The sequence below is a fragment of the Lissotriton vulgaris genome, chromosome 7 (genome assembly GCF_964263255.1).
Source record: "Lissotriton vulgaris chromosome 7, aLisVul1.2, whole genome shotgun sequence".
NCBI classification, from domain to species: Eukaryota; Metazoa; Chordata; class Amphibia; order Caudata; family Salamandridae; genus Lissotriton; species Lissotriton vulgaris.
This window is the reverse complement of record NC_141695.1, coordinates 1,773,805,259-1,773,829,481: the sequence shown is the minus strand read 5'-3', so window position 1 is coordinate 1,773,829,481 and position 24,223 is coordinate 1,773,805,259. Positions and strand designations below refer to the sequence as shown.

Sequence of the window (24,223 nt, the reverse complement as noted above, 5' to 3'; positions counted from 1 at the left end):
ATTTTTGCTGCAGGACCTGAATCATTTGCTCCCACTTTGGCAATAGGTCCTCCTCCATTTGGGTTCCCAGGTTGGCCATATGGGCTTTAACTGAGAACGTAATTTTGCCCAACCCATCTCCACGCCATTTTAATTTTCTCAGGTTGAACTTTGTTGCGTGATGCAGAAGGGAGGTCGTTGTTGGCGCCATGCTTTGTGCAATATTCAAACATATTACTTGGGGGAAATGGTCAATTTCTACTCGATGTTCTATACCAAATGAATCGATGCTGGAGATTAACTCGTCACTTACTATAGAGTAGTCAATTATAGAGTGACCCTGCCGCTCAAATATGTGACGGCTGCCAGCATATCCCCCTTTGTGTTGCCATTCAGGATTGACAGTCCATATTCATTTAGTCTGGATGCTAGTTTTTTTCCGCCACTGTTTCCAGTCATCTTCACCTTTGCCTTGTTTTGATCAATAAGGGCGTGTTGAAGTCCCCGGAAGTAACCAGTGGGTATTGCGAGTAGCTCCTTTGCATGGCCTTAATAAGTGACAGCAAGGTCGCGTGTTTTTCTTTTTGTGCCTTTCTGTCAGGATGGATGTAAACATTAAATATTAACATTTTCCATGGCTCGGTCCCCGATGATGAGGCTTAGGTGATTCTGATCACTTGGGCCCACTAAAGGCCCACGTCTATCTCCTCAGATGCCCAGTTATATTAGTGGGTTACATAAGTTTATAATCCGCCGCGGGAATGACCATGCATGGAGAGGCTTTCTGCGTATATTTGGTGTTCTTTGAAACCTAGAATTGGAGTTGATTCCAATTTCCAGGATTCCTGGATCAAGATTATATCTTGTCGTAGGAAGAAGGCTTGGGTTTCGTGGTCCTGGGCCATTTCTCGAAAGCCGTGCAAGTTCCACGAGCAAATTGAAACTGTTGATTTCTTTGTTAGATTCTGGGGGAGCATCTCATACTGCTGGGTTACGTAGGAGTTTGGGTCTGGGTTAGGTAGCTTTGTTGCACAGGACGTTGGGTATCCAAGACCAATCCGTTCTGTCTTCGTGATGGAGACCTGTTGTTTGTAGTTTGTGACTTTCGTTTGCCCGCTCTGTCGTGAAGGCCCGGGCGCCACGTAGACAAGAGGTATGTTGACCTCTGCTCCCTTGCTCCTTATTTTGGTCACATGTGTTAAGTTATAAGGGATAGGGGTACCTCGGACGCGTTGTCGCATTATGGATATTCCCCATGATTCAAACTGGGGTCTTGCAAGGTATATCCTTTCTACCAGGTCCTTTGAGGCCCAAGTTGTAACTGTTTCTTTAATGGCCACATTATGTACGTTTTGTTGGAATTCAACGGAGTAGAGGTCCTGGGAAGTGATTTCTTTTAGAGCCAATGTTTCGTTGAACAGTTTTAACAAATTGCCTCGATTCAGAATGTCCTGCGTCCCCCTTGTTGGATATTCCGGGATCAAAGTTAGCTTTAAGTCAAACGGCTCTAGATGATTGCTTGGCTCCTTTTGCGTTGAACTTGCTTTGCAAGATGGCGGGTTGTAAGGTTGAATACTGTCGCAAACGGGGTGGATCAATTGTTGTTCTTGCTCATTCTGTACTGCCTCGGTTGTATTTGCTTTTTTTTGGGTTGGGGCAGTGTTGATTAACTTCACTTGGGCCGTGCTTTGCTCCCTTCGCAGTAGCGAACATTTGCGTTCCTTTTCCAGGACATTAATTCGCATGGGGGTTGTCACAGTTTTGATTTAGAGTGCTGTTGCTGGTTCATAAGGTTCATATGCATTTCTTTCAAATATTGTAGGTGATTGTTGCTCAATAATAATTTTTGTATCAGGGTTACGGGCCTCTTTGTGAGTATGTTTTTTATCCGAGCTGTTTTTTACCAGGGCTGATGACTGCTCTTGTTGCGCACAACCTCCATATTCGACCGCTTGTTTTAGCTTCATTTTTTCTCTTCCCGGCTCTTGCGCTTGTTGTTGCTGGTTCTATCTTGTGTCCGTTTGGCTGTTGTCCCCTGTGGATGGGGATGGGGTCGATTTGGCTCCTGACCTGGGGCCTTCACCCCTTGATATGATTGATGGGTTTGGTTTACCAAATTGGTCTGCAGGAATTACCTCACCCACTGGCGACCCATTCAGAAGATTGGATTTGTTTTCGTGATGGATGTTGGTGTTAAATATGGGGAAGATTTTGCCAGGAACTGCTTTTAATTGGTCCTTGTACTTGAGCCTGGCCTTCCGTGCCCTTTTTCTTTGTCTCTTTGTTGGATTGTTCATAAATATGGGTTGCTGGGTAAGTTGTATTTCTTCGTTGTCTGAAACTGTTTTACCTAGACCGCATTCCTTTGATAATTGCGCATGATCCATTGTTTGTTTGCTTTTTGTAAGTCCGTTTATGAACTGTCTCTTGAGTAATTGTGGTTTCTCCTGGGTAGGCTTAGTTTCTGTCGTCTGACTGTGAACGCGTGATTGTTTTACCTCCCCATGAATGTCCATCAAAATGGCCGGGAAGCTTGCTAGCTTTTCAATGATACTTCCACATCCACAGTTTCGTTGTTGATTACTCCAGCTGGTACTGGGCTCTAATTTCCCCTGAGTTGTTAAGAGCGATGATAGGGAGTCCAGTTTTGCGTTTATACCCGAACTGTGCCCAGCCACTAATGTAATAAGGTCTATCTGGACTTCCATTTTGTTGGATTGGTAATTCAGCACCCTTATTGCTTGCTCTAGAGTGCTTACCAGAGATTGGGTCCATGACATGGAGGGCTCGTCTTTTTGGATTTTGCTTAGGTCCTTGGGCTCTAAGTCCGATGTGCTCCCCCATGAAATTGTGATTGGCACAGAATGGGTGGGGTGTAGTTGGTTTGCCTGCATAATAAGGCTGTCGTTTATGGATGATTTTTGTTGGTCTCTTTTTGGCTCTCGGACGCGCGGGGTTGAATCCAGCATACCCGGACTCAAATGTCGGTCATCAAAACCGTATTCTGCTTGTGGCGCTCTCCCTTGTGAGTCGATATACTTTGTAATTCTCTCAGTAAGTTCCTCAAGTTGAGAGTCATTTGATAGGAAGAGAGGCTTTAACCATGAGTCCCCTTCTTGCCCGGGTGAAGTGGATGGGTTTTTGTGACCTGTTTACCTCCTGATCGCCCTTGCTTGCCGTTGAGTGGTCGCTGGCTTCGACTGGCTCCATGATTGTCGCACTTTTATTCTGATTCAACCTCGTGTCCTTCGCGAGGCAATTGTCTAAGATGTCCTTTTCGGCTCTACCTCCCTTAATTTCGTTTGTGGCTGCGGGAATATTGGGACGGTGCACTTGGGCGGTTACTAACGCCAGTTTGCCTTGGCAAGAGGGACCCGAACGCGATGGTGGGGATAGACGCTATGTGTCGCTGCCTGGCATGTTCTGCAAACTATTGGCCCGTGGGGAGGGTACGTTTAGTGGCGCGATGGGGCTTGGTAACTTGCAGGTCTCCGCAGTCTGTGCGTAGATCGCCGCCATTGGGTCCTTAGGATAAAAGAATTTTAGGATTCCGGATTTCCGTCTAGGGTCGGATGTTAACTCAGGGGTTGGTGCCGATACCAGCCTCTCCGTGGGATTTGATTTGGGCCCTGTTTCCAATGGCATTTTAGCTTCCGCAGTAGTCTTTCTTGATTTTTTGGGGGATTTTTTGCTTTCCACAGGTTGTCGCGTTTTCCCCGATCTCATTTCCCCGGTCGGGACCTCACGATCCTTTTGACCCTGTCGGAGGGTCTGGTCGTGTTTGCTAATAACTATATTCGGCAGGTACTTGTCGGGGTCGGAAGGGATGAATGCGAGGATGGGAGAACGGCCCGGCCTGCTAGTTGGGTGCAGGAGTAAGGATGCAGCCGGTCATACAAGTCATGCAACCCATCCTTCAGGGGTTCTCTAACTCCAGGTCCTCCCCCTCGTACTTTTTTCAGGGAGTGTTATTTTATCTAGCGGCTCCTACCGTGTTGAGTTGCAGCAGGTTCCGCGCTGGCTGGGATGCGCACCCCAGGGATTACAATGCTTGCTTGCCCTCCTTACCGCGCTGCACCACACTGCTTTCCTTGGCTCGATACACAGGCTCTCTCTGGCTCTCTCGGGCACTCGGAGCCCTGGGTACTCTAGCGCTCTGGCGATCTTGCCCCCGTCTCCTGGCACCTGGCTCCTTGTTTCTCCTGGCTCCCAGTTCTCCTGGCTCCCAGCGGGCATCAACGACTTGCCTCCTCCTCTTACCGCTGCATCCCTTCTCCTCTATTGCGGTAGCATATGGCGTGTGGGAGTGGCGTTGGTGGTACGCTGCTCTGCCGCTGCTCCTGGGACCCACTGGGCGGCTGCTCAAACTGCCCTGCCTCATGGCAGCGCAGCAGCGCAGCGTGGGCCTCTCGCCTGTTATGCCGCCTCTCCTGAGGTACTTCGTCCACTCTGCCTGTTGCACCCGCAGCAGCACCTGGCCCAGAACAAATGGAGGCGCTGAGGAGGTGGTAAAAAGATGGATAGGAGTGGGTGTGGGTGCGGTGCTCCTAAGGTGGCACCCCGGCGCTCTCAGCCGCCTCGGCAACAGGCTGGAGGCTGCGGCTGTAATGCTGTGCTTTTTTTCAGCCGCGGAGGCGGCAGCGGCAGCGTCAGCGTTAGCTGGCACCCGACATTAGCTACCACCCGGCATCTCCCCTTGCTGCAGTCTCTGCGGTCCGCGGTTCCCCCACTGTTCCCCCGCCTCACCTTGCCTCGGCAGCGGCACGACAGCTGCGGACTGCGGTTTTGATGGTTTTGGCTGCCTTAGTTAGCACCCGGCGTCTCCTCCTGCAGCGTTCTCCAAGGTCTGCGCGGTCTCAGCTTGCTCCTCCTCTTCCAGTCAGTGCCTCGTCCCAGTAAATACATGAAGACATGCGCCTCCTTTTCTTCATAGCCCAGGTGCTTCCACCTGCCTCTCGCATGGATGTTATTGTATGGAGCTGGCTTGGACAGGTTGCTGCTTTGTGGTGTCCCTGGCAGTGTTCATTGCACTTTCCTCTCCTTCCCTTGACTGCTTTGATCCAGTTCAGATCGTGTCTCTGCTCCCAGCTTTTCTTATTCCTCTTCTCAGGCTGCTCTCATGTTGTTTTCTGGCTGTTCCCATATTATCTTGTTCTTTGTCCCAACACTGCCTTCCCTCTGTTCCCACCCTGTCTTCCCTCTCTTCCCACCCTGTCTTCTCTCTGTTCCCACCCTGTCTTCTCTCTGTTCCCACCCTGTCTTCTCTCTGTTCCCACCCTGTCTTCTCTCTCTTCCCACCCTGTCTTCCCTCTGTTCCCACCCTGTCTTCTCTCTGTTCCCACCCTGTCTTCTCTCTGTTCCCACCCTGTCTTCCCTCTCTTCCCACCCTGTCTTCTCTCTCTTCCCACCCTGTCTTCTCTCTGTTCCCACCCTGTCTTCTCTCTGTTCCCACCCTGTCTTCTCTCTGTTCCCACCCTGTCTTCTCTCTGTTCCCACCCTGTCTTCTCTCTGTTCCCACCCTGTCTTCTCTCTGTTCCCACCCTGTCTTCTCTCTGTTCCCACCCTGTCTTCTCTCTGTTCCCACCCTGTCTTTTCTCTGTTCCCACCCTGTCTTTTCTCTGTTCCCACCCTGTCTTCTCTCTGTTCCCACCCTGTCTTGTTCTCTTTCTTCCCACTCTGTCCTGTATTTGCTTCTGTTCTTCCTGATCTCATGTATTCTTCTTCTCTTTCCACACATCTTGTCTTTGCTTCTCGTAGTTTCTGCTCTCCTGGCCCCCTCTTGTCTCTTTGTTTCTGTTCTTCCTCATCTCATGTATTCTTGTTCTCTTTGCTTCTCTTAGTTTCTGCTTTCCTGTCCCCCTCTCGTCTCTTTGTTGCTCTCCTCTTCTCTGGCTCATCTCATGTGTTTCTCACGGGTTTACATCTTTCCTTTATTTCAGATCTTGATCCACTGCGTCTGGTTCCAGCCAAAGCCACCACCGTCTCCCTGGGCAGCGACTTGGACCTGTCCTGTTCTGGCTCAGGCTCCCACGACCCAAAACTCGCCTGGAGGAAGGTGAGAAACTGGATCACTCTGCGTTTATTCTGTGATAAGTGTTCCCTCAGACCACCTACCGAAGGCTGCCTCAGTTACAAAATGAGTCTTTTTTTTTTATTAGTTCAAAATATTTTATTGAGTTTTCATATCAAACAAACAAAGACAATACAGAAAAAATATCATTGAGCGGAAATACCTAATCACAATACAGAGATATAAGAAACCTCATATGAATTACAGAAGATAACGAAATTGCAAACATTCATTGGAAAAAAAATACAATACAATAAAATAAATAAATAAAAGGGGATGAAAAGGAAACAGCTATAAAACTAATGCATTGACAATAAATAGAGCTACTATATCATAGAAATTGGTCTGTTATAATAGCAATACAAAAGAGAACTAGACATAAATATAATTAAGAAGATAAATATCAACAGGTTTCCTAAAAGAGTGATAATAATTAGAATTATGAATAATACCATTCAAGGACAACTGAGCTCCCTTTCTTGTAAATATAACCCATGACCACCAAGCATGAACTGATAATAGCTAAACATCTTTCCAACAGAATGTAATGGATTTTAAAGCAGCTGATATTAGAAAATTAAAGAGTTTACCTTCTCAGTCATTTAGGTTTTGCGAAAGAACAACAGATTTGCAAATTAACAATTTGAATGAAACATCATCATGAATATTTAATATCTTTTTTATAATACCCCAACGTTCAGTCCAAAATGTAAAAACTAATTGACAATCAAAAAGCATATGTTGTAAGGTACCAGGATGTAGTTTACAGTGCCAACACGTTGAAGATTGAAGGAGTTTAGCTTTAAATAAACGCAATGGAGTCCATAAACACTTGAATAAAATATAAAAGTTTGTTTGATAAAGCGAGACAGGTAACCAACCAGAAATACTATTAAGCCAAATATCTTTCCATGTATCAATGGATAAGGAGATTGAAAGTTCATTATTCCAAAATACTGAAATCATATCAATGTTTTTTCTTAGAGAATTAGATATTTTTTAATATAAATAGAAACGCCATAGAATGAAGTGGAAACAGTTTGAATGTAAATTTATAAATCAGCTTTAACATTAGAAGGAATAACATGAGGAAGTTAATCTAAAATCAAATTACACAAATATTCATATTTGGCATGGCCAGACTGAGGTAAACTAAATTTTGTTTGTAGAGCCTCAAATGATATGAAAGCATTATTGTAATAAACATCTTTAAAATAGTAAATACCAGCATTAATCCAAGAATACCAGAAACTGATGTTTCTATTCAATTTAATGACCATGCTGTGCCATGATGACATATCTTCGGTATTCAGCATGGGGGATTTAAAAATGTAATCTAAATCATTAAAAATCATTTTAGTGGACTTAAGTATAACAGAATTATGAAACAATGATGATTTATTAGACATGGTAACCAAAGTTGGTAGGGGGAATGGTTTTGCTATTGATTTCTCAATAAGAAGCCACATATGTGGATTATTTAAAAAGGGATGGTTAAACCATATGGAACTTTGTTTTAAAATAAAAGCTTTATGGTAATGAAAAAAATAAGGTAATCCAAAACCTGCATTACATTTGGGCATATTTTATTTTCTATAACTAATATGGGGTGACTTGTTGTTCCAAAGAAATTTGGAAAGAAGTTTGTCTCAATCCTTGTAAAACTTTAATGAAAATTGTGTTGGAATCATGGCAAGGATATAGAAGATCTTGGGAGCAATAGTCATTTTAATAGAATCCATTCTTCCCCACCATGAAAGGTGAATAGGACCATTTGGATGTGTTATCTTTAATATAATTTAAGATAAAGTCACAGTTCAATTTTATTGTTGATTTTATGGATGAAGCGAACAGAATACCAAGATACTTCAATGTATCCTTTTGCCAAATAATTTCATTCATAGGTATCATATCAGGAGTGCAATAAATATTTAAAGGAAAAATTCAGTTTTATTAGTATTTAATTTATATCCAGAAACTGTGGAGTATTTTAAAATAATCACTAATAGGGGAGGGAATGAGGATAAAGGATCACTAATAAATAAAAGTAAATCATCAGCATAAGCTATGGTTTTAATAATGACATTCTTAGTATTGATTCCTATAATATTGTCAAATTTTCTTATAGAAGTAAGTAAAGGTTCAATACCTATAAGAAAGAAAAGTGGTGAAAGAGGGTAACCTTGTCTTGTACCTCTAAAAAGGGAGAATTGGTTTTAAACTTGGCCACTGATAAATAAGCGAGCAGTTGGAGCAGAATACAAAGCAAAAATCATGCGGATAAATGTGTCACCAAAATAATGTATGGATTAAAAATTGCCAGTGAATTTTATCAAACGCTTTATCGGCATCTAATGTGAGAATTCCTGATGGTAGAGTTAAAGTTGATCCTTGTTTATTAACATGTAGCAAAGTTCTTGTACTGTTGACAGAATATCTATTCTTCATAAAACCAGATTGATCTGGATGTATAATAGAATCCAACACAGGGGCTAATCTAGAAGCAAGTATTTTAGCATATAATTTACAATCTTGATTAATTAAAGAGATAGGACGATAATTGGACACACGTGTGGGACCTTTATCAGGTTTGGGAAGTAAAATATTTAAATCCTCAGTAAAAGAACCTGAGGTAATTTCTGTAGAACCAAAAAATGTAAAAAGCTGAAATAAAAAAGGAATACGTTGTAATTGAAATTCTTTGTAAAACTCAGCAGGAATACCATCGGGACCAGCAGATTTATTTTTTTAAGATAATTTATGGCTGACAGAATTTCATCTTGAGTAATGGGTGAGTCAAGACCCATTTTATCAGTTTGTGAAATCTTAGGTAATCCACATTTAGTTAAAAAAGAATCAATTAAAGAAACATCATCAAAACTGGGTTTGTTATAGGGATTAGAATACAAATCCAAAAATTCATTAACTTTATTGTTGTGGGATAAAGCAATTTTACCATGAGAGCCCTGAATTGAATTTATTTGAGATTTTTATCATTTTTTATAAGCTAATAATTAGCTAAAAGTCTTCCAGATCTATTGGTATTAAAACAAAATTTGGCTTTAGAATTAGAAATCTGAATGCTAGCTCTTTTGCTTAGGATTGGGTTAAACTCATCAAAGTTTTTGTAATTTAACTCTATATTGAGGATAATTAGACATAATAAAAAGTCTCTCAAATTTTGCAATTTGCTTTTCTACATTTTTAATATTTGCATTAAAGGTTTTATTTTCGTAGGCCATAAGGGAATTAGTTACACCTCTAATATAGCCGTCCCATCTATTAACCATAGAAGTAGAACCTTCAGGATTAAGAAGGAAATATTCCTGAACGATATTTAAGAGCTTAGGTTTATTAAGTTAATTAAGAACAATGCCATTATTCATTCGCCATCTGGACTGCTTTGTAAAAGTTAAATATAAATACAAAACAAAAGAAATCAAAGCGTGATCCAAAATATCAATGTCACCAATCATAGGTGTACTCCCTGAGTTAAGTAATTGCTTGGAGACTAATAAATAATCAAGCCTAGAATGAGAATTATGTGGGTTAGAAAATAATGTAAAACTTTTTTTGTGGGGAAGTGTAGTCGCCAAATATCAACTAATTTTGTGGTTTGAATAAATGATTTGAAAGCATAAAAAAAGTTGAGGACGAAATTTAGTAAGAGAGAATCTATCTAATAACAGATCAAATATAACATTAAAATCACCTCCAACAATTAGAGGAACTTGACCCAAAACAGGATCATCCGCAGTAGGGCCATAATCATTTAGTAAAAATATGACTGAATCATGAACTTTAATTTTAACTATGACATAGCTCTCTTCAGTATCTGAAATTTTACTCAAAATTTGGCAATGTAATCTTTTTGCAAAACTAATAGCCACACCATTTATTTAGCCATTTGCAGTAGAATAGACAATATTATCAACCCACTTTTTTCATATAATCTAAGATTTTGTCATCAATATGGGTTTCCTGTATAAAACAAATATCTGCTGTGCAACTGCTTAAATAATCAAAAAATTTTGTATGTTTAACTGGACGACGTAAACCTTTAACATTTAATGAGACCACTTTAATTTTATGAACATTAGCCCTAATATAAGAGGAAGAGAGAGAAGATCAAGAGGAGTCAAGTAAGAATTAAGGAAATAGTATGAAAAAATATTAGCTCCAGAATATGCCAAAAGGAAAGAGTAGATAAAAGAATATACAAACTAACATACAAAAGACTACAACAAATAAAGATCAATAATAAAAGTGAAACGCACACACGCTGTACAAGCATGACCAAACCGGTGGATCCCAGTGACAAATCTATAACAAAATTAATTATCCAGTCAGAAATATATAATTAAATCAGTGTTTAAATAACAGAAATTATGCATAACAATAAATTGCTGCGAACGTTAGTCCAGGAACACTTTTAATCCTTCTGCACAACCAAGGAACTGAAATAAATACAGATCTACATATTAAAGCATTGCTCAAGGGAAACATTCCTGTGTATCCATAGAATGCTGTGAACACTCATCCAGAAACACTTTCAAATCTTCTGGACGTTGGAAGGACTTAGAAAAATTTTCTTTCCAGATACGTATTGTTGAAGGGTCAAATAGGCCTTATTTAAAACCAAGACTTCTCAGTTGAGGACGAGAATCAGTAATCTCTTTACGAATATTGACAGTCTCCTTGGCAAAGTCTTGGTGAATAAAGATTCTGTTGTCATTAACTGTTAAAGATAGAATTTGCCTTACTGCTTTTCTTGTCATGACTAAATGATGGTGACTAAGAACCTCAAAAATAATTTGCCTTGGCCTAGTATGCGGAGGATTGCGATGGGATGGAATCCTATGCGGTTCATCAATTTCAAATTTCTCCGGTAATTTGATGTTTAATCGGCCTGGTAGCAAGTTTTCCAGTTTGAGTCTGCATTTGGAACCTTCTACTTCCTATGGTAAATTAAAAATACGTAAATTGTATTGTCTGTTACCATTTCCCATATTCAGAGAGACATGGGGGAAATCTTTGCCACAAGTGGTGTAAAAGTGTCAGTCTTTACTTTATTGTCTTGTATTTTATTTGAATTATATGAGATTTTCATCGACATGCTGGCCATATCCTTGCACAAGTTTTTAATCTCTGACGCAATCATGTCAGTATTTGCATGCAATGCATGAAGCTCGTCAAGAATTAAAGCGAGGGATGGCTCACTAGATTCCACTACCTTCAGTTTTACTGGAGAAGGAGAAATCTGAGTTATCCTCTTATTATTGGGATTTTGTACATTTCTATTCTCCATTTTCATATAATAAAAGTAAATAGGAGAAATTAAATATAATGTACAAGTAAAAGTGTAGAAATGGTTTCATTGAAAATGCTGGTGCAGCAGCTAAAACAGACTGTGGGGTGGTTAGGCCAAAGCCAGCCCCTTTCCTGAGTGGTAGCTCCGGCCCCCTTACAGGAAATCTGGGCAGTACCTTGATGTAGAGCTGGAGGCTGGAGCCGAAAAAACACCTTTCCAACTTCAGAAAACCCAAACCAACAGCAACAGGTACACATTTACAGGAATGCTACATTAATTTCTAGGAAATTCTGACTGGAAATATGGCGTTCAGCGATAAAACGGGTCACTCTGTCAAGGAGCTCTCCAGGAGGTGGCCATCTTGTTTTGCACTATCATGCGTCTCCAGAAAATGAGTCTTCATAATGAGGGATGTGCCAGAGGGGCAAGAGCCCTTTAGTCCAGATTCAGAAGAGGGAGACCCCAATCAATCCAGATCCAAAAGAGGGAGACCCCTGTCAATTCAGATCCAGAGGAGGGAGACCCCTATCAGCCCAGATCCACAGGAGGGAGACCCCTATCAATCCAAATCCAGAGGAGGGAGAGTCCTGTCAATCCAGATCCAGAGGAGGGAGACCCCTATCAGCCCAGATCCAGAAGAAAGAGACCCCTATCAGCCCGGATCCAGAAGAGGGAGACCCCTATCAATCCAGATCCAGAGGCGGGAGAGCCCTGTCAATACAGATCCAGAGGAGGGAGACCCCTGTCAATCCAGATCCAGAGGAGGGAGACCCCTATCAGCCCAGATCCACAGGAGGGAGACCCCTATCAATCCAAATCCAGAGGAGGGAGAGTCCTGTCAATCCAGATCCAGAGGAGGGAGACCCCTATCAGCCCAGATCCAGAAGAAAGAGACCCCTATCAGCCCGGATCCAGAAGAGGGAGACCCCTATCAATCCAGATCCAGAGGCGGGAGACCCCTGTCAATACAGATCCAGAGGAGGGAGACCCCTGTCAATCCAGATCCAGAGGAGGGAGACCCCTATCAGCCCAGATCCAGAAGAGGGAGACCCCTATCAATCCAGACACAGAAGGCGGAGACCCCTATCAATCTAAGTCCAGAAGAGGGAGACTCCTATACATCCAGATCCAGAAAAGGGAGACCATAGCAGCCCAGGTTCAGAAAAGAGAGACCCCTATCAATCCAGATCCAGAAGAGGGAGACCACTCTCAATCCAGATCCAGAAGAGGGAGACCACTCTCAATCTAGGTCCAGAAGAGGGAGACCACTATCATTCCTTGTCCAGAAGAGGGAGACAAGGGAGATGCCTATCAGCCCAGATCCAGAAGAGGGAGACAACTATCATCCCTCGTCCAGAAGAGGGAGACCACTATCATCCCAGGTCCACAAGAGGGAGACCCCCATCATCCCAGGTCCACAAGAGGGAGACGCCTATCAATCCAGAAGAGGGAGACCACTATCAGCCCATGTTCAGAAAAGAGAGACCATGATCGATCCCGAAGAGGGAGACCACTCAGCCTTCGACACTGTGAACCATTCCCTTTTGCTGCACCGGCTACACCTTGCAGGGGTTTCCGGATTGGCCCTTAAATGGCTCCATTCTTTTTTATCGGACAGATGTTTCTTCGTCTTTGAGGAAGAAGTGTCATCCAGCCAGCTGCAACTAAATCACGGCGTTCCCCAGGGATCATCACTCAACCCTACCATGTTTAACATCTACATGAGACCCTTGGCTGAGGTGGTGCCTCCCTGGGGAATTCAACTTGTCACCTATGCCGATGACGCGCAGCTTGTCGTCTCCCTGGTGAGGGACGACGCATTAGATCAGGGGATCAACAATTTGACCCCGTGTCTCACTAAAGTCCTGGAATGGATGACTTCTTCTTTTTTAAAGCTAAACGGGGCCAAAACGGACATAATGCTGTTGGGTTACAAAGCCCCAATTAACCTAGACCCCTGGTGGCCACATTGTCTGGGACCCCCTCCGGTGCCTAAGACCTAAATAAAAAGCTTGGGGGTCTGGCCGGACTCCTCTTTAGGATTCCAATACCAGGCCAAAAAGGTAGCCGCGACTTGTTGAGGGTCCTTAAGAAAATGTTGGATCTTCTTCCATTTGAAGCCAGACGCGTGCTGATCCAGTCGTTGATTCGTTCGCGACTGGACTATACAAATGCTATCTATATGGAGTCCCAGCAGGTTCTATAAAAACGCTGCAATCTGGGCAGAACTGTGCAGCCCGTCTGCTCATGAAAGTCCCCAAACGATGCTCGGCAAAGGCCTCTCTTCGGTCGCTTCATTGGCTACCTATTCAGGAGAGGGTTATGTTTAAAACCTTGTGTTTGGCGCATAAGTCCATCCACAATGTCGGCCCTAGCATTCTTGGCCCCCTGTTTCGTCGCCATCAATCGGCGAGACCTCTGAGATCCAACCAGCACAATCTGCTGGTAGTACCCAGGGTGAAGCTAGCCCGGATGGGCGGCCGCCAGCTCTCCTTTCAAGCAGCCAAGGGATGGAATAAACTCCCAGATAATATCAGGCATGAATCCAACCATCTGGCCTTCAGGAAGCGACTAAAGACATTTTTGTTTCAATAATGTCTTCTTTATGTCCCCTGGTCTTACAGCGCTGGGATGCTTGAGGGTAGCCATGCGCTCTACAAGAAAGTATTCATTCATTCATTCATTCAATCCAGATCAAGGAGAGGGTGACCACTTTCAGCCCAGATCCAGAAGAGTACACCACTCTCAATCCAGATCCAGAAGAGGGAGACAACTCTCATGCCTGGTCCAGAAGAGGGAGACCATGATCAATCCAGATCTGGAAGAAGGAGACCACTCTCAATCCAGATCCAGAAGAGGGAGACAACTCTCATGCCTGGTCCAGAAGAGGGAGACCATGATCAATCCAGATCTGGAAGAAGGAGACCACTCTCAATCCAGATCCAGAAGAGGGAGACAACTCTCATGCCTGGTCCAGAAGAGGGAGACCATGATCAATCCAGATCTGGAAGAAGGAGACCACTCTCAATCAAGATCCAGAAGAGGGAGACCACTCTCAATCCTGATCCAGAAGAGGGAGACAATTCTCATCCCAGGTTCAGAAAAGAGAGACCATGTGGAGAAGTGTGGCTCAATGGTTAGAGTGGCAGACCCTGATGCAGAGGTCTGGCCCGGGACCAGGGTTCAATTCCCGCCTCGCGGGTCTTGGGCTCAATTTCCTCGGACCTGATAATTCTCGCCTCTGTGCCTATTCTAGTCATAGGTCCCACTCTGCAACTCTGGGCAATAGCTTGCTTAATCTCCCCAACAGCGCTGGGATGCCTGTCTTCACCTTGGGGGTGCACAGGAGTGGACATTTCACAGGGAAAAGCCAGGAAGGGTTCCACAGCGGTATGAGTACAGCGCCAGGACGCCCCGTTGCTGGGGCAGCAGTGCGCTTTACAAGTACAAATTCATTTCATTCATTTCATCAGTCCAGATCCAGAAGAGGGAGACCCCTATCAGTCCACATCTAGGAGAGGGAGACCCTTATCAATAAATAAAGATCCAGAAGAGGGAGACCATTATCAAGGAGAAGTGTGGCTCACCGGTTAGAGGAGGCAGACCCAGAAGCAGAGGTCGGCCCGGGACCAGGGTTCAATTCCCGACGCGGCAGGGTTTGGAGCCCAAATGTCCACGGACCTGATAATTCTCGTTTCGGTGCCTACTTGAATCAGGGGTTCACGCTCTGCAACTCTGGGCAATATCTTGCTCAATCTCCACTACGGCCCCTGCAGCGGGATGCCTGGCTTTTACCTTGGGGGTGCCCAGCTGGGCTATCCCACAGGGAAAAACTAGGACTGGTTCCCAAAGCAAGCGCCGAGATACCCTTTGTGGTGATACGTGCGCTATATAAGAAACTACATTACATTTTATCTAAATCCTGAAAAGGGAGACCCTATAAATCCATATCTAGAAGAGGGAGACCCCTATCAATCCAGATCCAGAAAAGGGAGACCCCCATCAGCCCAGGTTCAGAAGAGGGAGACCCCCATCATCACAGATCCAGAAGAGGAAGACCCCTGTCAATCCAGATCCCGAAGAGGAAGACCACTATCAGCCCAGATCCAGAAGAAGGAGACCACTATCAGCTGTGATCCAGAGGAGGGAGACCACTATCAATCCAGATACAGAAGATTGAGACCCTATCAGTACAGGTTCAGAAGAGGGAGACCCCTACCATCCCAGGTTCAGAAGAGGGAGACTCCTACCATCCCGGGTTCAGAAAAGGGAGACTCCTACCATCCCAGATTCAGAAAAGGGAGAGCCCTATCAGCCCAGATCCTGAAGAGGGAGACCACTATCAGCCCAAGTTCAGAAGAGGAAGAGCACTATCAATCCAGATCCAGAAGAGGGAGACCACTTTCCATCCAGATCCAGAAGAGGGAGAACACTATCAGTCCAGGTTCAGAAGAAGAGACCCCTATCATCCCAGGTTCAGAAGAGGGAGAGCCCTAGCATCCCAGGTTCAGAAGAGGGAGAGCCCTATCAGACCAGGTCCAGAAGAAGGAGACCACTATCATCCCTGGTCCAGAAGAGGGAGACCACTTTCTAGCTAGATCCAGAAGAGGGAGACCACTATCAGCCCAGGTTCCGAGGAGAGAGACCTTTATCAGCCCAGGTTCAGAAGAGGGAGAACCCTATCACCACAGGTCCAGAAGGGGGAAGCCCCTACCAGCCAAGATCCAGAAGAGGGAGACATCTATCAGTCCAGGTTCAGAAGAGCGAGACCCCTATCATCCCAGATCCATAAAAGGGAGACCTTATCAGCCCAGGTTCAGAAGAGGGAGAACTTTATCAATACAGATCAAGAAGAGGGAGACCCCTATCAGCCCAGTTCCAGAAGAGGGAGACCCTATCAATCCAGATACAGAAAAGGGAGACCCCTATCAGCCCATATCCAGAAGAGGGAGACCACTATCAGCCCAGATCCAGAAGGAGACCACTATCAGCTGAGATCCAGAAGAGGGACACCACTATCAATCCAGATACAGAAGATTGAGACCCCTACCATCCCAGGTTCAGAAGAGGGAGACCCCTACCATCCCAGGTTCAGAAGAGGGTGAGCCCTATCATCCCAGGTTCAGAAGAGGTAGACTCCTACAATCCCAGGTTCAGAAGAGGGAGACTCCCACCATCCCAGGTTGAGAAGAGGGAGAGCCCTATCATCCCAGGTTCAGAAGAGGGAAAGCCCTATCACCCCAGGTTCAGAAGAGGGAGAGCCCTATCATCCCAGGTTCAGAAGAGGCAGAGCCCTATCAGCCCAGATCCCGAAGAGGGAGACCACTATCTGCCCAGATCCCAAAGAAGGAGACCACTATCAGCCCAGGTTCAGAAGTGGGAGACCACCATTAATCCAGATCCAGAAGAGGGAGACCACTTTATGTCCAGATCCAGAAGAGGGAGACCACTATCAGTCCAGGTTCAAAAGAGGGAGACCCCTATCACCCCAGGTTCAGAAGAGGGAGAGCCCTATCATCCCAAGTTCAGAAGAGGGAGAGCCCTATCATCCCAGGTCCAGAAGAGGGAGACCACTATCATCCCTGTCCAGAAGAGGGAGACCACTTTCAGCCAAGATACAGAAGAGGGAGACCACTTTCTAGCTAGATCCAGAAGAGGGAGACCACTATCATCCCTGTCCAGAAGAGGGAGACCACTTTCAGCCAAGATACAGAAGAGGGAGACCACTTTCTAGCTAGATCCAGAAGAGGGAGACTACTATCAGCCCAGGTTCAGAAGAGGGAGAGCCCTATCACCACAGGTCCAAAAGGGGGAAGCCCCTACCAGCCAAGATCCAGAAGAGGGAGACCTCTATCAGTCCAGGTTCAGAAGAGCGAGACCCCTATCGATCCAGATCCATAAAAGGGAGACCTTATCAGCCCAGGTTCAGAAAAGGAAGACCTTTATCAATAAAGATCAAGAAAAGGGAGACCCCCATCAGCCCATATCCAGAAGAGGGAGACCACTATCAGCCCAGATCCAGAAGGAGACCACTATCAGTTGAGATCCAGAAGAGGGAGACCACTATCAATCCAGATACAGAAGATTGAGACCCCTATCATTACAGGTTCAGAAGAGGGAGCCCACCATCAATCCAGATCCAGAAGAGGGAGACCGCTTTCTGTCCAGATCCAGAAGAGGGAGACCACTATCAGTCCAGGTTCAGAAGAGGGAGACCCCAATCATCCGAGGTTCAAAAGAAGGAGAGCCCTATCATCCCAGGTTCAGAAGAGGGAGAGCCCTATCATCCCAGGTTCAGAAGAGGGAGAGCCCTATCATCCCAGGTTCAGAAGAGGGAGAGCCCTATCATCCCAGGTTCAGAAGAGGGAGAGCCCTATCATCCCAGGTTCAGAAGAGGGAGAGCCCTATCATCCCAGGTTCAGAAGAGGGAGAGCCCTATCATCCCACGTCCAGAAGAAGGAGACCACTATCAGCCCAGGTCCAAGAGAGGGAGACCACTACCAATCCAGACCCAGAAGACGGAGACCACTATCATCCCTGGTCCAGAAGAGGAAGACCACTATCAGCCTAGATCCAGAAGAGGGAGACCACTTTCTAGCCAGATCCAGAAGAGGTAGACCACTATCAGTTCAGGTTCCGAAGAGGGAGACCACTATCAGCTGAGATCCAGAAGAGGGAGACCACTATGATCTCTGGTCCAGAAGAGGGAGACCACTATCAGCCCTGGTCCAGAAGAGGGAGACCACTATCAGCTGAGATCCAGAAGAGGGAGACCACTATGATCTCTGGTCCAGAAGAGGGAGACCACTATCAGCCCTGGTCCAGAAGAGGGAGACCACTATCAGCCCAGATCCAGAAGAAGGAGACCACTATCAATCCAGATACAGAAGATTGAGACCCCTATCACCCCAGGTTCAGAAGAGGGAGAGCCCTATCATCCCAGGTTCAGAAGAGTGAGAGCCCTATCGCCCCAGGTTCAGAAGAGGGAGAGCCCTATTGTCCCAGGTTCAGAAGAGGGAGAGCCCTATCACCCCAGGTTCAGAAGCGGGAGAGCCCTATCTGCCCAGATCCCGAAGAGGAAGACCACTATCAGCCCAGATCCATAAAAGGGAGACCTTATCAGCCCAGGTTCCGAAGAAGGAGACCTCTATCAGCCCAGGTTCAGAAGAGGGAGAGCCCTATCACTACAGGTCCAGAAGGGGGAGACCTTATCAGCTCAGCTCAGGTTCAGAAAAGGGAGAGCCCTATCACCACAGGTCCAGAAGGGGGAAGCCCCTACCAGCCAAGATCCAGAAGAGAGAGACCTATTTCAGTCCAGGTTCAGAAGAGTGAGACCCCTATCGATCCAGATCCATAAAAAGGAGACCTTATCAGCCCAGGTTCAGAAGAGGGAGACCCTATCAATCCAGATCCAGAAAAGGGAGACCCCTATCAGCCCATATCCAGAAGAGGGAGACCACTACCAGCCCAGATCCAGAAGGAGACCACTATCAGCTGAGATCCAGAAGAGGGAGACCACTATCAATCCAGATACAGAAGCTTGAGAGCCGTATCAGTACAGGTTCAGAAGAGGGAGACCCCTACCATCCCAGGTTCAGAAGAGGGAGACCCCGACCATCCCAGGTTCAGAAGAGGGAGAGCCCTATCATCCCAGGTTCAGAAGAGGTAGAGCCCTATCGTCCCAGGTTCAGAAGAGGGAGAGCCCTATCGGCCCAGATCCCGAAGAGGGAGACCACTATCAGCCCAGGTTCAGAAGAGGGAGCCCACCATCAATCCAGATCCAGAAGAGGGAGACCGCTTTCAATCCAGATCCAGAAGAGGGAGACCACTATCAGCCCAGGTCCAAAAGAGGAAGACCACTATCAATCCAGATCCAGAAGAGGGAGACCACGTTCTAGCCAGATCCAGAAGAAGGAGACCACTATCAGCCCTGGTCCTGAAGAGGGAGAGCCCTATCACCACAGGTCCAGAAGGGGGAAGACCCTACCATACAAGATCCATAGGTGGGAGACCTCTATCAGTCCAGGTTCAGAAGAGAGAGACCCCTATCGACCCAGCTCCTTAAAAGGGAGACCTTATCAGTCCAGGTTCAGAAGAGGGAGACCACTGTTAATCCAGATCCAGAAGAGAGAGGCCCCTATCATCCCGGGTCCAGAAGGGGGAGTCTCCTAACATCCAAGATCCAGAAGAGGGAGACCTCTATCAGCCCAGGTTCAGAATGAGACCACTATCAATACAGATCCAGCAGAGGGAGACCACTATCAGCCTAGGTTGAGAAGAGGGTGACCACTATTGATCCAGAAGAGGGAGGCCTCTGTCAATAAATATGCAGAAGAGAGAGACTCCTATCAGCCAAGATCCTGAAGAGGGAGACCCCTATCAGCCCATGTTCAGAAGAGCGAGACCACTATCAGCCCAGGCTCAGAAGAGGGAGACAACTATCAATCCAGATGCAGAAGAGGGAGACCACTAGCAATAAAGATCCAGAAGAGGGAGACCACTGATCCGGAAAAAGGAGACCCCTATCATCCCAGGTCCAGAAGAAGAAGACCTCTATCAATAAAGATTCAGAAGAGGAAGACCACTGTCAGCCCAGGTTCAGAAGAGGGAGACTCCTATTATCCCAGGTTCAGAAGAGGAAGACTACTATCACCCCAGATCCAGAAGGGGGAGACCACTATCAGTTCAGATCCAGAAGAGGGAGACCACTATCAATCCAGATCCAGAAGATTGAGACCCCTATCAGTACAGGTTCAGAAAGGGGGGAGACCCCTGCCATCCCAGGTTCAAAAGAGAGAGACCCCTGCCATCCCAGGTTCAGAAGAGGGAGACCTTTATCAATAAAGATCAAGAAGAGGGAGACCCCTATCAGCCCAGTTTCAGAAGAGGGGACATCTATCATTAAAGATCCAGAAGAGGGAGAACCCTATCAACCTAGCCCCCCTGTCTTCTGGAAGTAATGAGATGGGGGCATTAGTTCATCACAGGTACCCTTGTCATCTGGAGGTGACTCTTTGAGGGGGCTTGTGATTCAAAAAGAGATAGACCTATAGCCAACCCGAGTGCCTTGTAGCAAAGCCAGTACTGTGTAGTCTAACCAGTACCTTTTAGCCAAGCCAGTGCCTTGTAGCCAATGCCAATGCCAGTGCATTGTAGCCAATGCCAGTGCCTTGTAGCCAATGCCACTGCCTTGTAGCCAATGCCACTGCCTTGTAGCCAATGCCACTGCCTTGTAGCCAATGTCAGTGCCTTGTAGCCAAAGCCAGTGCCTTTTAGCCAAAGCCAGTGCCTTGTAGCCAAAGCCAGTGCCTTGTAGCCAAAGCCAGTGCCTTGTAGCCAAAGCCAGTGCCATGTAGCCAATGCCAGTGCCATGTAGCCAATGCCAGTGCCTTGTAGCCAATGCCACTGCCTTGTAGCCAATGTCAGTGCCTTGTAGCCAAAGCCAGTGCATTGTAGCCAATGCCAGTACCTTTTAGCCAAGCCAGTGCCTTGTAGCCAATGCCAATGCCACTGCCTTGTAGCCAAAGCCAGTGCCGTGTAGCCAAAGACAGTGCCTTGTAGCCTAAGCCTGTGCCTTGTAGCCTAAGCTTGTGCCTTGTAGCCTAAGCCTGTGCCTTGTAGCCTAAGCCTGTGCCTTGTAGCCAAAGCCAGTGCCTTGTAGCCAAAGCCTGTACCTTGTAGCCAAGCCAGTGCCTGGTTCCATTTCCCTCCTCGCTGCCCCCTTCTTTCACTGTAGTTATTATTGTGTTTGTCTTTGCAGGGTAAGGAACCTGTTTCAGACTCTGGAGTTCTGCATCTAAAGCGAGTAACTTATCACTCCATGGGGGCCTACACATGTGAGGCTACCGTCCCTGAGGTCCCTGGACTGCACAAGGAACAGAGTGTGCACGTCATTGTGCAAGGTAAGGAGCGTGCATGTCATTGTGTAGGGTAAGGAGTGTGCACTTCATTGTGCAAGGTAAGGAGCGTGCATGTCATAGTGTAGGGTAAGGAGTGTGCACGTCATTGTGCAAGGTAAGGAGTGTGCACGTCATTGTGCAAGGTAAGGAGCGTGCATGTCATTGTGTAGGGTAAGGAGTGTTCACTTCATTGTGCGAGGTAAGGAGTGTGCACGTCATTTCGCAAGGTAAGAAGCATGCATGTCATTGTGTAGAGTAAGGAGTGTGCACTTCATTGTGCGAGGTAAGGAGTGTGCACGTCATTGCGTGAGGTAAGAAGCATGCATGTCATTGTGTAGAGTAAGGAGTGTGCACTTCATTGTGCGAGGTAAGGAGTGTGCACGTCATTGCGTGAGGTAAGAAGCATGCATGTCATTGTGTAGAGTAAGGAGTGTGCACTTCATTGTGTAGGGTAAGGTGTGCACGTCATTGTGTAGGGTAAGGAGTGTGCACGTCATTGTGTAGGGTAAGGAGTGTGCACGTCATTGTGTAGAGTAAGGAGTGTGCACTTCATTGTGCGAGGTAAGGAGTGTGCACGTCATTGCGTGAGGTAAGAAGCATGCATGTCATTGTGTAGAGTAAGGAGTGTGCACTTCATTGTGCGAGGTAAGGAGTGTTCACGTCATTGCGTGAGGTAAGAAGCATGCATGTCATTGTGTAGAGTAAGGAGTGTGCACTTCATTGTGTAGGGTAAGGTGTGCACGTCATTGTGTAGGGTAAGGAGTGTGCACGTCATTGTGTAGAGTAAGGAGTGTGCACTTCATTGTGCGAGGTAAGGAGTGTGCACGTCATTGCGTGAGGTAAGAAGCATGCATGTCATTGTGTAGAGTAAGGAGTGTGCACTTCATTGTGCGAGGTAAGGAGTGTGCACGTCATTGCGCAAGGTAAGAAGCATGCATGTCATTGTGTAGAGTAAGGAGTGTGCACTTCAAAGTGCGAGGTAAGGAGAGTGCACGTCATTGCGTGAGGTAAGAAGCATGCATGTCATTGTGTAGAGTAAGGAGTGTGCACTTCATTGTGCGAGGTAAGGAGTGTTCACGTCATTGCGCAAGGTAAGAAGCATGCATGTCATTGTGTAGAGGAAGGAGTGTGCACTTCATTGTGCGAGGTAAGGAGTGTGCACGTCATTGCGTGAGGTAAGAAGCATGCATGACATTGTGTAAAGTAAGGAGTGTGCACTTCATTGTGTAGGGTAAGGTGTACACGTCATTGTGTAGGGTAAGGAGTGTGCACTTCATTGTGCGAGGTAAGGAGTGTGCATGTCATTGTGTAGGGTAAGGAGTGTGCACTTCATTGTGCGAGGTAAGGAGTGTGCACGTCATTGCGTGAGGTAAGAAGCATGCATGACATTGTGTAGAGTAAGGAGTGTGCACTTCATTGTGTAGGGTAAGGTGTGCACGTCATTGTTAGGGTAAGGTGTGCACGTCATTGTGTAGGGTAAGGAGTGTGCACATCATTGTGTCCAGAAGACAGAAGGACCTATGATGAACTAATGCCCTCTTCTCAACACCTCTGAAGACAGGGGGAGCTATGACGAACTAATGCTCTCATCTCAACACCTCCAAAAGACAGGAGGACCTTGATGAACCAATGCCCTCATCACAACACCTCCAGAGAAGAATGGGCACCAAGGATGAACTAATGCACTGATCGAAACACCAGCAGAAGAGAGGGAATCGAGGGTGAACTAATGCCCTCGCCTGGACACCTCCAGAGGAGAGGGGCATCGAAGGTGAACTAATGCCCTCATCTGACCATCTCCAGAAGAGAGGGAGCCAAGAATGTAGCAGTGTCCAATATCTTGCGCAGAGAGGAGAGCTGGAAATACCCCCCTGAAGGTGTTTCTACCCATAATTTACACCCTTCCAAGACTTGTCTGCTCTGTGGTAGCATGTGAGTGCTTCTGTGAGCAAACTGCTGAAGTGCCGAGGGGCACTCCTTTACTTCATTTACAGAAGGGGGCGTTATGCCAGCCCAGTTGGCTTGCGGCGGATCAACAGACATCTTCATACAGCAGGGCGAGACCCCGGAGAGAGTCAGAAACATTGGGACAGAATCAGAAGGAAGGGGTTGTGTGGGTAAACATGGAGTAGTGCAGGAGAGAAGGGCAGAGATCATGACCAGAGAGAGGAGGATCTAGAAAGGGAATGAACAGATGAGGTTGGGATTTTGAGATGAAAGAGTGAACGCAGGGGGAATGAGTGATGGAGGAAGTTGTAGAAGAGATGGACCAGAATGAGTGATGCCATCAGAATGATTTTCTCTCTCCTAGGAAAGCCAGAGATCGAAGACAAGGCGTACAAGAGCGAGTTCTCTGCTGAGGGAGAAGAGGCCACACTCGCCTGCTCTGTGCTGGGACATCCGGAACCCAAAGTTACCTGGAGCATCCCCAATGTACAGGTAAGAGTCTAGAGCCTACATCTGCTGTAGGAGCCCAGGACACTCTCTCCTCTGAAATTCTAGAGCTGGTCTCTGCTACCAGACTCCAGAATTCCTCTGCTCTGGGTCTGGAGCCTGCCTCTGCTATGAGAGTCTAGAACCCCCCTCTTCTCCGAAGGTCTAGAGTAACCCTGGGCGTAGTTTGTGACATAGCGCTACGTGTAGCTACGCGAAGTGCACTTTGCGCTACACATAGCCCTACGCGAACTGCGTAATACCCTGTTCGTGATGATTGCACAGTGCCGGATGCTTGTCCGCTCTGTGCAATCATTGAAAACAGCATCTTGCACAGTGCGAGCTGTCTTTGACTGCCGCTCGAGTAGATTTTTACTCGAGTGGCAGCTTTCTCAACGCAGACTGGTAGTTTCTCATCGCGAGCGGTCACAAGCATACGCGACCACTCGCAATGAGAAACCTGACCTCCCCGCGTTGAGAATCTCACCGGGAGGTTTATTTTCCACTCTCTCGATCGGCAACTTGATGTTG

At 46.4% G+C, this 24,223-nt stretch overlaps 1 protein-coding gene across 2 annotated transcripts in view; it reads left to right on the top strand.

Moving 5' to 3' along the window:
• Nucleotides 1-24,223, top strand: part of BCAM (basal cell adhesion molecule (Lutheran blood group)) — a 261,260-nt gene that overhangs the window by 204,544 nt on the left and 32,493 nt on the right. For both annotated transcript variants that reach the window (XM_086933147.1, XM_086933146.1), the window contains exons 9-11: nt 5,919-6,034; nt 21,121-21,262; nt 23,571-23,698. In XM_086933147.1, coding sequence (XP_086789273.1) covers nt 5,919-6,034; nt 21,121-21,262; nt 23,571-23,698 — 386 coding nt within the window. The remainder of the gene's footprint in view (nt 1-5,918; nt 6,035-21,120; nt 21,263-23,570; nt 23,699-24,223) is intronic.